The sequence below is a fragment of the Eupeodes corollae genome, chromosome 3 (assembly GCF_945859685.1).
Source record: "Eupeodes corollae chromosome 3, idEupCoro1.1, whole genome shotgun sequence".
In the NCBI taxonomy this organism is placed as follows: Eukaryota; Metazoa; Arthropoda; class Insecta; order Diptera; family Syrphidae; genus Eupeodes; species Eupeodes corollae.
Window position 1 is genome coordinate 1640565 of NC_079149.1, and position 13100 is coordinate 1653664.

Genomic DNA, 13100 nt, shown 5'->3' on the forward strand with positions numbered 1-13100 from the left:
AAAGAACCAGTAGATATAGGGGCTTCAAATAAATTTTGTTATACAGATAATAATGCAGAAAGATGCAAAAAAAATGAGTGGATGGCTTCAAACTATTTTTATCTTATAAAAAACATTGTTTAAACATTTAGTAAAATATTGGGAAAAATCAAATTGATAGTTAAAAAAATAGAACAAAAACAAAACATTAGTAAAAGTTCGTTAAACATTTTTTTTCCACTCAAACATCTTTTTAAAACTTAAAAATATATCCTGTCGACAGAAGGAATGGGAAGTTATCAGTGTGGGTCGCTTACCAGCCTCTGTTTTTGGTAATAAATTTGAACGGGTCGCACAATGTGTACAAAATAAGTCTATCCATACTAATATTATAAAGGCGAAAGTTACTCTGTCTGTTTGTCTGTTACTCAATCACGCCTAAATTACTGGACCAATTTGCATGAAATTTGGTACCCGAGAAAGAACATAGGCTACTTTTCACCCCGGGAGAATGACGCATTATCATGGAAAAATTCATGTGGGCTGATCGGTTTTACGCCTAAACTACTGGACGGATTTGAATGAAATTTGGAGATAGTTTGAGAGTAAGGACATGAGTTACTTTCGACCCCGGGAAAACAACGCATTCCCATGGGAAACATTTCTTTCCGGGAAATCTGATCGCTTTTGCTCTTAAATTACCAAAGATATTAATAATATTTGGATAAAATTGGTATTACGGGTAAACAACGCTTTAAACAAACTGTGTCTCCCACCAAGTTACACATATAATTACTTTAAACCTAAGCTTTGCTTTGCTCAACCTTTCATTGCCAAACACGAGCCATGTAGGTACAACAAATAATTCTCCGGGTCTGTCTTCTACTTCTGATAATTCTGTTTCGGCTGAGGCGTGGGGCGAGTGCGCGGTAAAATACCCAATAGAGCTTCTTAATTCTTTGGAATTATCAGGGGTGCCTTTTCATAAGTTGAGATTGAAGTCTTGGCGCTCCAAAGTTATGTAATGGTCCACGGCTACAGATTACTCACCTAGGACGAAATATTATAAAAACAATAATCATGACTGGAATAGCAAAAGAAGAAAATGTTTTAATTCCCCGCAGTCTGATAATTCCAACCGATTTGCCGGTTTTGTTTAAATGAGAGTAGTTTCTTCTAAAAGCAGCATTTGCAATAACAATAAATAAAGCTCAGGGGAAAACTCCAACTGATGCAGTTGTACTTTTGAAAAAAAAAAAAACTGTTTTTCCCATAGACAATAATATGTAGCGTACTCACAAGTCTCAAACCCACAAAATCTTTACGTTCTGGTCAAGGAAGGAAAAACAAAAAACGTCGTATATAAAAATATATTGCAGTAACCTATCTTCTTCTTAAAATGTATTAACCTAACCTATGACAATCACACTTAGTATGGCCTCATCCCATCTCGGCACAATTCAAACATACGTACAAAATAGTATAGCTCGGGTTTTTTATACTGCAATCCAAAAAACAAAACTATCTAATGCTTCTGACGTCGTGAATAAGAGATTGTTCATTATAATATAGTCAAAAAGACCAAATTCTAAAAAAGTATTGCGATATAAATAATTTTCTAGGTAAAGTGAACCGTATCTCCGCCTCTTCTTAATCATCAGTAAATAAAAGAGTTAAAAATGTTGAGTTTTTCACAGGGGATACACATTTTAAATGTTAAATAGTTGAGAAAAATAAGTCACAGAATAGGTCTTAACTTCCGAAGAAATTCATAAAACAGTTTTTGAAACCTTATTGAAAAAGCGTGAAAGTTAAAACCAAATTAAATGTAAAGAAGTTTGCAACACTTAATTAGCATGATCAACCTTACTGAACTAAAAACTCCAACTGATGTATTTATGATCGTTTAAGAGAAATCGGTTTAAGTTGTAACTTACTAAAAAGAATGTATTTACTACTTTCTAACTTTGACAACTTATCAAAATTCTTTATTATTAGCAAGAAAAAGTACTTTGGTGATGTGTCCACTTGTCATCATCATCATTGTCCGATCAATAAATCACGTTTTTCCTTAAAAAAAACCGCTCACTCTCCAATAAACATTAACGGAATTCCACTTTTTTATCAACATTGTTTACCGATTGTTATAAATTTCTCACGAGACAGTGATTTGAAAAACAAAACTCAAAGTGAAATTTCCCCATCAACTATAACTACCAAGTCTGTGTTTATCATTTGACTTTAAGTCAATTTACGGAACATCTATACCTGTCGGAGAGTCAACAATGTTAATTGATTCATCAAATATACGAATTATTATACTATTTGCAGTTTGTCTCGTGGTGACAGGTAAAGTCTTTAGTTTTCTCCTCGAGGAAATTTCTGGTTCATTGTTTCAGTTTCATCTTCTCGTTTGCAGTTTTTGTTGGATTGTCAATCGTTATCGTTATTGCCAAGTGGAGTGCAGATACATGGCTAACCATTTCCTACTCACGAGTTTTTTGTAGTTGAATTTTTGTAGTAAATCGCGTTTAAAGCGCAACTTACACACGAGAGGCTTTCATCACGAAAACACCTTGACTTTGACTTTCACATTGCGATCGTGGATGATGATGGTGTGTATAGTAACGATCTTCCACCGCCACCAACATTAATGTTATTCGGACACAACCATCGCATCGGTGGCCGCCAAATAGGGAGTAAAGTATTATTATCAGTCAATTAAAATAGCCATTTATTTTATGTTCGAGCCGAGGAGTACAATGCACAATGATTATTTTTCCATTCGTCTGCAATTTACACATGAACAACCATTCGCGATCAGCAAAGTCGTCAATCATTTGACTGATGTGAGTGATGAACAAAATGATTGGCGAAAGGAAGGATACCAAAAAGGTTATTTTCCGTGAACGAGTTATGCTTAACTTACACCTGGCACGAAAATGAAAAAGAGAGTCATACGAGTATAGCTTAATAATTCATTATAAAGTCTAATTAAGATGAATTGAAACACAATTAAAAAGCAATCAGGAATTTCCAATGAGCAGCACTACGGATTGCACAAAAAGTTCCGTCTGCCCAAAAACTTTTGTTTTTAAATTAGTTCCTAGAGCGGTGTTCATATTGAACTCTTTTAACAGGTATTTACATTACAATCTTTTGAGGCAATTCTTTTTGATGTTTCATAATTTCATATTCTATGCACTTAATAGTTTAAAAGGAAAACATTTTTAAAAAATATGTACAAACATGATAAAGCGATGAAACATCAAAATGAAACATCTTAAAAGAGTAAATTGCTAACACCGTTTAGTTATAGCTAAATTGTTTCGGTGATGACAGCACCCTTACCTTCTCGTATTCAGATTTTTATACTTGTTTTTTTGATGGGGACTACCAACGGCAGCTCATTTAATTCCGATTTTGACAGCACTCTCCGATGAGGAAACAAAAACTGTTTAGAATTTAATTTTGTCTACTGTCACAAAAACGTAACCCTCCCCCAATTCCAATTTCTATGGATGGTACTTGCACCAAGGAGACTGAGAAGCTTTCAGGTCTAGGTATGTGCATCACAAACAACTTGTTGTAGAGAGATCACATATTAAACATCGCCAAAACTGTCGTTAATTGTTTTGGTGTTCTTCGACGATGCAAAAAGTTTATGACCCCTTATTATCGGGGTATAATTTACAAAGCTTTAATTCGTCCAGTATCCGAGTATAATTCTTATATTTGTGCAGGTGGCCTAATAACTTACTTGAGTCTTTTGGATAGAATAAAAAAAAGAGAAAATGAGAAATGAAAAGTGATTGTTCTGTTACTGAGTCATTTTCTTCTCTTGAACACCGCCGAAAGGTTTCACGCCTAATATTGTTTTGTCCATATTTTCACCAGCAATGCTCTATTTAAATATTCAGTTCGTTTTCTCCCCTCAAAATATTTATCTGTAATACCTGTACTTCTAGGAATGCTCAAAAGTTTACCTTTGAGACCAACTTCCAACGTACTGGTAATCAAAAAGAATCTTTGTTCAGCCGCACTATACGAATGTGCAACGCTTTATCAGGCCCAATATTTCGCACACATCACAATGTGCAGACATTCTTAATTAATGTGCACCACATTTCTTCTATCTAATCTTCCCTTCTTAATTGCTCTCACTGTTTAAAATCATTATAAGGGTATTCATAGCCCTTTTTAATATAATAATTTTTTTAATATCTAACAAATCTATCTGTAAAAGGTGTTTTGAAATATTTGTATTGTATGTTTACGTTAGCTAAGGTTGCTACAGGATTCTTTATAAGCTGCATTAGAAGTTCCAAGAATTGTTGTCAATGGTTTGATAGTTGAGCATATTAAACTTCGTTCAGTGTTCACATTTCTGTTCTTGGAATTTGTCATTTAAAACCAGGACAAAGCTTTCAAATTATCTAGATCTACTTTGACAAAATAAATCTATTCTCGAACCGCATACAGAACTTCGTCCGAAAATAAATTTTCATTTATGAAACAATTGCTCAAGCCAGTAGTAGAGCGACTGAGACAGCAAACGACGGCATGTTTCTTACCGCTCTTTTGACAGTTCTCTTCAGTAAGGTTTACCATTTTATAATAGAAAGATATACGAGCCAACAACTAGTCGAAATTATTAAAATTTGCTACCGAAATTCAGAGTCATTGGCCTCAACGCTAAGAGCGCTACTTCCAATTTATAGTCGTCATAATCATTCTAGCAGATCAATAATTCAGCGGCTAGGCGAAAAATTTCAATCCAAAGACACAATACAAAATGTTCCCGTGCCACTGAGACAAAGAAGTAACCGTAGTGTCGAAAATATTGCTGCCGCTGAAGCTTCAGTTGCAGAAAGCCTAACTGTGTCTCTCACACGTCGTTCTCAAGCGTTGGGCATCTCTGTTTCGTCGTTGAGGCGAATTTTTCGAAAAGATCTTATCCTACATCCTTACAAAATTAAATTGACGCAAGAAATGAGGCCACTTGACCACCAGATACAGATACAGATTTTTAACAAAAAAATCATCTTCAGCGATGAGGCTCAAGGGCTGAATGGCTTTGTGAACAAACAAAATATGTTGTATCAGGCAGTAATCAACACGTACTCCATGAGTCGTCATTGCATCCCAAAAAAATGTCGGTTTGGTGTGGTTTATGGGCCGGCGTTCGTCATTGCGGCGTACTTCTTCCGTGAAGATTAACACCGGCACATCACTGTGAATGTGGATCGCTGCCGTTTAATGATAAGCGAATATTTTTGGCCCCAATTGGATGGTATGGACTTGAAGGACATGTGGTTCCAACAGGAAAGTGGCGCCACAAGCCAAGCAGCGAATGTCACAATTAATTGATTGGAAACCAAGTTTGGTGTTATCTCACGAAATGGTCAAGTCGCTCATTAATATTCAAAACCGTTTTTGTTTTATTTTAAAAACACTTTTATAGCGCTCTTATTGAAAACCCGATACAATTCCATCCATTAAAACTGACTGTTTGGTGTGGTTGAAACTTTGGCGAAATCATCGGTTCTTCTTTCGAAATGAGACAGGATCTGCTGTTACTGAAATTAGTTAAACATCGACCACATTTCGTTTAAACAAGATGGTGCAACTTCTCAAACGAAACGCTTAAGCATCATTTTTTTTGCAAAATCTGGTTGGTCACAATTTTACTTCCAGAAGTGTTCTCTAACTAGTTCACTTAAACGACTTAAACGGTCAGCTTTAAAATTTTGAAAGCTAATATTCAACCGACTATTGATGTCATGCTGGCAGAAGAAATTGACTAGACTATGTTATTCTTCGCCTTGGAGGACATATGCTGGCAATCATGTGTATAAAATAATTAGCTTGAAATTATTTACCAAATTATAATAATATGGAACTAATTTCAATAATATTTCTGTATTTAAAGTTCTCAAGCTCTTTAAAAAACGCCGATAGCTGATGAAATGATAAAAATGAATACCCGTGTTTTGTTGGAAAATCTATCAATAGTATAGTAAGTTTTACACGAATAACAAAATCAATATCCGCAGTATAAATAATACCGATAAAAGTTAAAGTAGAATCTTACTACAAATGGTTTGTTGACATTTATACGAGTCTTGAATGGAACTTATGCGATTTCGTTTTCAAATGTTGGTATGATTGATATTGCATTTGTATTCGTTGAATTAGTTAAGCACCATAAAAGAATATGTTACCTACTCGATGTCCATTTTTTTTGTAATTTGATTTGACAGATCTTGTTCCAGCTGTGCCAATTTTTAAATACAAAAATCTATTTTCTGCTGATGCGTTTTCTTGGGAATTTTCTAATATACAATTCATGGAATGCCAAAAAAACTTGGCAATGTTTAACTTCATTTCCAGGACTAGTGGAACATCTTAAAATTCGGATATATATTTTGTTTGCAAAATATGACCTTTTTAGCAGTTATTGTATGTTAAGAGTGGTTAAAGCTACTTTAAAAAGTTATTTATTGGCCTTTATGACTTATTAAGGTTTATATGATGCACATATTCAACATTGCTTTCCGGCTAAAATATGATAGCAGCAATTATCCAGTATGATAGTGGAAATTCGGAGTTAAATTCACAATACTCGTACGTCCATAAATGAACATTTTAATTTGCTAAGCGCCTCTGATTCCAAATCGAATTATATTTCTCAAATTTGAATGTTTTACACACCCAAATAGTTTACCTTGGCACAACATCATAATCAAAATATTGCCTATTTAAATTATCTTGGCCAACATGCCAAAATTATGAAGACAAAAAACTTCATTATCTAACATAACCCCGGTCATCGATCTGAACGAGTCACGAACACGCTTTAAAGTGGAAATGTAACTTCCATTATACTCAACTCCTATCAATATTCATGAACAATAAATATGTCTTGAAATTTGTTTAAACAAAAATTATTATAAAATTCTTCACGTATCTCAGCGGCTAGACCCGTTATTCAAGCAATACCAAACGGTCTTAGTAATAAAAAAAATTAAAAATAAAAACGAATTAAAAATAAACAGCAAATATTTCAAGAAGTAAATTATATAATAAAGTGCACTGCCAAGTGAAACAGGTACGCAGCCAGCAATGGTAACAAAACAGCAGAAAAAAAAATAACGATGAAATGGTTTTTCCATTTACTTCTTCATGCGTCTTCTAAAAATACATAACTCTCATAATATACCTAGATTCTTTTTCTTCAAAGAATTTCATATCTTTTACCTGTTTTAGTTTGGAGATACAAATGAAAACTCCGGGTTCTTGTACAGGTCGCTCGCTAGCTCTAACTATAGATGCGTGGAGAAGTGTGCTTAGCATACAAGAAACTTCCGGATTGGCAGGTATTCCAAAATGCACACAAGCAGGTGGTTGATAACGGGTTAGCAATATTTTTTCTCTTTGTTGTTATTTTATTAAAGGTGAAGTTAATTATTTTCGTAGTTATGACGACGATGGTAACAAATGCAGAAATCTTTGAAATCAATCATACACTAGCGGTATCAAGCAGAAGATACACTCAATCAAAAAAAATACTGGAAATAATAAACAAAAACAAAATTAATTCTCCGGAAATAAACAGAGCACTTTTCACTTTTGTTTCTGATAAATTTTTCAGACTTTGGGTAATTTGTTGTTGCTTTTTTCGGATAACAAAAGTCGCAACTTGTAAGCGAAAAACCCGAACCGAACACAAAAAAAAACTTGTTTTGAAATTCCGCTGCCACTCCTCCCACTTTAAAGTAGGTATGTATCTCAATTTCACTGATCATAAAACGATCTACAAAAACAAGAAAACGTATCTATTGTCAGCGATTTAGCAGCGACGAAAAATACACAAAATAAAAGAAATTTTTTGTTAACACAGGTAAGGTAATTCGACGACAAAACAGCGAACAGAACAGAAAAATAAAACAGTCACGTCATCCCGCAAAAATGTATCGGAATGTGGAATTCAAATCTATGAGTTGCGTTCGATTTTAGCTTGAGAATTTTTATAGATACTTGTTGTAGATACTTTTTTTTTTCTTGTATTCGAAATTATAAGTTTTGCTTATGAAGCAAAGAAAACAACAATTATTTTAATAAACTAAAGCAATTGTTTCGTATTCATAGTTGAAGTGCAAGTTTTCATAAGTCATTAAGACAAATAAAAACAAAAAACAGTTAAAAAAAATAACACCCCGACATACAAAATGGCGACGTTGCATTAAAAGTTGAAGTCTGAACAACTATCAGTCTTAATCCGGAGAAAACTTTTACTTTGAACCCTTTTTTTAGTCAAAGATCCACTTAAACTTCTGTAAATTGTTGTTGTTTTGATTTTCTGTATCGAATTGTATCAAGAAATATCATCAGTCTTGTATTTTTAATGACCAAAGATATCTTTTTTTTTCTTCAATTTTAAAATTTTCCCGTGTGGCTTAATGCGGCTCGGCGTATGCCAGACTTGAACGAAGCGAGAGTAAAGTAGAGACTGTTGAAAAGTTACTTGCAGATATTCCAATGAACCATCGAGTGACGACTACGACGATCGTTTCATTTGTTTGTATCTATGAGATACCTGCTATTCACCATCACCAGGTAAAGGTATACGAGTCTTTCAGTCTCTAAGTGGTTTTTTAAAGAAACTCATGAGATATTCAACTCATAATCATACTTTTAACCGGTATAATTGTATCTGCTTGGGGTAAAGAAAAGAGTCTGAGCCTCTCTCGGAGCTTCGAGAAATGAACTGTGGTGTGTCTTGAGTCGGATGTTATTTTATTGTTCAGAGAACCTGTTACTTTAACACCTCCACAGAGAAATATAACTCTAGAGGCGTGTTACCTTAGCTCAGACTGATCTGAGAAGCCTCAGTCATGATCATGAATGAAGGTGGTTGTGATGAACTCACAGTGAGTTCAATCTTATTTTGTGGAAAACAAGCTTAAAGAATTGCTATCATTAAAACAAATGAAAATATGCTTTTTAGGTCTTGTAGAAATGTACCTAATTTTTTATATTGACCATCAAAATGTCCTTGAAAAAATTAGTTAGGATTAATGCAATACAAGTTATTGAAAAAAGACTATAAATTCAATTGAAGATTTCTCGTATCAAGAATGCAGTCAAAGCCGACTTTTCGGAATTCATGTTTTTAAAAAACAATATTAGTTTTAATATTGACATTTTACTAAAGGACTGGTCTTCGTAAATAAATGAAAATCGACATTATCCTATCGACATAACAAATTAAGGATCCAATTTAACCCAACGATGGATGATATAGAACGTGTGCCTTATATGAGCTTACATCGTTAACTATGGAATGAACTTCTTAAAAAGACTCACGGTTTTTATTAGAAAATTTGGTGTTGTACTGTATTTCATAAGTTGTCAAAGAGTTATCAAAAAAATTAAAGATGTTTGAAAACGTCAAAATTTAAAGTTTAACACCTAATTGACAGTTAATTAACCAACAGTTTATAAACCAAAACTCATGTCATGTAAAAAGTTGTAACGATTTTGTGCGAGTACTTTGATAAGTTGACTTGAATGTCCCAGAAAGTATCGAAATATTATAAAACACTGCCCTAAAAATTAACAAAAGAAGATTGACAAATTAACGAAAAACGATTCGTCAGTAAGGTTGTCAAAAGAAGACTTTTTTGCTTCTTCTTTTTGGAGGGTGCTATTATGAGTTGGTGTTAAGTTAACAAATTTATTAATAAAATATAGAATGGCTAAATCAAAGCTTTTTCTACTGAGTTAAAACTTCTGATTTCGATGATAAGCTTTACACTAAAAATATTCTGTATCATTTTTCTTTCTTCTTCCAAAAACCACATTTTTTGAAAATTATAACTTTTGAATATTCAAAAAATGGATTTATAAAAATAAATTGTTTATAAAGCTTCTTTTCTGGTAAATGATTATTTTTTGTATGAAAAGACTAATATTTGTAAGGACCTCTCAAAAAATATTGTAGCTTTGTTTTTCATAATTTAAGCTTCTTATTTTTCAACATTATCAATTTCATTTGAAAGCATACCTGGCACTGTTTCTCCATTGAACGTTATCTGTACAGTATGTGTTCCTGGCTCGTGTGGTGTGAAGGAAGCAATAAACCTCTGACCACCCAAAGATCTCACCGAGGAAGTCACTCTGCCTCCATTGACAAGTATTTCTAAATTTCCCGATCCTGCTTTTGATCCATCGATTTCAAATTCAACCGGTCTACCAATAGCTCCATTGGGTATGTCCTGAACTCTTATTGCTTGTGAGCCTGTAGCATTGCTATCGATTGGTCGAAATCTCGACAAAGAAGAATATCCATAGTTTCCTGAATCACTTGATCTCTCTGTAACGTGACGTTCTGAAGTCTCTTTGATGGTCGTTGTATAGCCAGAAGACTTGGTGTTGTAAGAGCTGTCATTTTGTTTGACAGTGATTGAACTTGGTCTGTAAAATAATAAAAGTGTCTTGAGAATTTTGTACACATGGTTTTGGCATGACAAACCTGTATAAATCAGATTCATCGGATCCTTGGCGATCTGAGTGATGCTTCTGCTCGGCCAGGGCGAATTTGTTGTACTGGGTGTTTCGATGGGTCTCATGGTCAATATCGGGTCGATGGTAGGACAAATCCGTATTCAATTGCTTTTCGGTCATGTTTGCCAAGGACTCTAGGGAATTATGCGAAAGCATATGCTTCGTTTTGTTGATAACGTCCCAGCTATCACGACGGGCTGCAGCTGGCTTGATGGATGATACCCTTACGTTGGATGAATGATCGATCGCTGGTTCGGGAGTTATCGTGCGGCGTGTTAGACCGGCTGTAAAAAGTGGACTTGCTCGGACATTTGAGTCTGTGACGTAATTTGAACTTGACTTGTATGTTGAAGATTTTTCTACATGGCGAACACTTTCATACCCAGGACCCTGTGTAATAAAGTGACGAATTAAAAACCGAAGAACCACAATATTCTTTACTTGAATACAGACCTTACTAACGGTGACTGGACTACCAATCCTGTGAGAAGCTGTTGTAACATAGTGACTTGGAGAGTTACTGAACTGCCTCTGGGGTATTGGTGAAGCCGACAGAGTTCTGGGACTCGACGATGAATTTCTCGTAGTCTGCTCGAAATGATTTGAAGTTTTGATCGTAAGGGGGCTGTTCCTGGTAACTTCACTGGATCGTATCTAAACATTAAAATGAATTTCATGTTAGTCACTTGGCTCATGGAATCATAGGCTACACATAAAAGGTTTAAGGAAAGTGTATAAAAGTGTAATTTACGTGTAAGGGACTCGCGACCGGGCTGTCGGAAATTCTCGATTTCGACACATAGCGATCTTCTCGTGGTGGACTAAGTGTTAAATTTTGATCTCGTTCTCTCTTTCGCGCATAAAGCTCATTCTCTTTATCGTAGTAATAATCTGTCTTCGAGGATGAAGAATTCATGAATTTCGAGTCCTTGCGACTTGTCGAATACGAATTGTCATCGTTTGCTGTGCTCACGCTGTATTTACCATGGACTAGAGAGGCATCGACAGTGTCACGAGATGGTGAGGCCAATTGTGGTGAGGAACCCTGTGTGTTAGTTAAATTTTTGTTTGGTTTTGTGTTTTTGAAGGAATTTTTTGGTTTATGCAAGGATTTTAGTTACAGTGACATACAAAGTATATTTACAAAGAATTTTCATATTTTGGGAACTCACCTCACTCTCACGCTTGTAATAGCTGCTAGATCGATAGTCAGGTTCGTTCTTTGGTGAGTACTGCGGTGAATAAGATCGCTGACGTTCCTGATTTAAAAGTTCGTTCTTGGCGCTTCGGTAGTCCTTATGTCTAGTGGCTGTGGTTGTGGTGTAATGTAATGAAGGACTCTCCGAGCGGTGTTTACTCTCATGTTGAGGGCTGTTGCGAGTCTTCCCCGAACGACCCTTAGTTCCAACTCTCATAATAAACGGTGATCCTTTCACATCGTAGCCATTGAAGTATACATAAACTCTGTATTTGCCATTTTGACGTGGCATAAAGGTTACTCTGTATTTATTGTCGACAATTTTTTCCACGGAGCACACCAACGAGCGCTTATCATGGACAATATCTACATGGAGTTCTCCCGAAACACCAACCCCACGGGCATCAACTTCAAATGAGTGAGCTCGTAGTGGCATGGCGCCATCCAGACCATGGACGGACACACCAGTTGGATCAAAGACAGCGCATGTAAACGGTCCACCTTGAATATGTCTTCCCTGATAGGTGATAGCGATTTCCCAGATTCCAGCTTCGTCAGGCTTAAATATGGCACTGTGTCCTTCTTCGACCTTTTTCAGGGGACACTTGTGAGAAATACCTGACGGACTGACAGCTGTTACTAGAATATCTTCGGTCTTTGGAGCTCCAGTTGCATTGACCAAGACTTCAACCAGGCTTCCAAGAGCACAAGGTGCCATGCCAGGAGGAGCTACTTGTATGAAACGCGGTAGAACTCGAAAGAAATGCCCCCCAATGCTATCATCACCAACTTCAACTACGATCTCATGCATTCCGTACTTTTCGGGAATGAAGACACCCTCTCCATGATTGTTCAGACGGACAACATAAGCGCTACCAGTTGGTGGAACGATGACAGCTCGAACAGAACTGATATCAATTTCACGGGACATAACATCCACACGGAAATGAGTCTAAAAAAGATAATACGTCAATATAATACAGTTAGGGATAGTATAAATTGATATTTACCTGTTCTCCAACCCTTCCAGAAGTGCTTTCCAAATAGACGTTTATCATATCTGAAAGAGGAGCTCTGGGAGTAACCCACTGCAAGTTTGCAGCATAGGCCATTATTCCTAAATGTTCAACATCGGGACTTGCCATATCCTTGGGCGAAAGGAAAGGCTTCACACCCAGCTTACTTCCAGCTTCGACAGCCTTACGGATATTATTCTCGTAATGAAACGGATCTGTACTGAGTTTTTCCGGTGCTGGGGCTGGACCACCAAGATTCTTGATGATTTGGCAAAAAACTCGACCATCATTCCAATCGGTCTATGAAAATATAAAAATAGTTAGTAAAAATATTGGAA

At 35.6% G+C, this 13100-nt stretch overlaps 1 protein-coding gene across 6 annotated transcripts in view; it reads right to left on the minus strand.

Annotated features, from left to right (window-relative positions):
* LOC129950084 (filamin-C) overlaps positions 1 to 13100 on the minus strand; it is a 51694-nt gene that overhangs the window by 16536 nt on the left and 22058 nt on the right. For 3 of the 6 annotated variants that reach the window (XM_056061882.1, XM_056061881.1, XM_056061886.1), the window contains 6 exons: positions 12757 to 13062; positions 11721 to 12698; positions 11300 to 11593; positions 11002 to 11202; positions 10517 to 10938; positions 10049 to 10458 (listed from right to left, as the gene is read on the minus strand). In XM_056061882.1, the coding sequence (XP_055917857.1) occupies positions 10049 to 10458; positions 10517 to 10938; positions 11002 to 11202; positions 11300 to 11593; positions 11721 to 12698; positions 12757 to 13062 (2611 nt within the window). Of the gene's footprint in view, positions 1 to 7239; positions 7551 to 8207; positions 8475 to 10048; positions 10459 to 10516; positions 10939 to 11001; positions 11203 to 11299; positions 11594 to 11720; positions 12699 to 12756; positions 13063 to 13100 lie in introns of those variants that run through there. The other 3 variants (XM_056061883.1, XM_056061884.1, XM_056061885.1) reach the window with 3 other exon arrangements.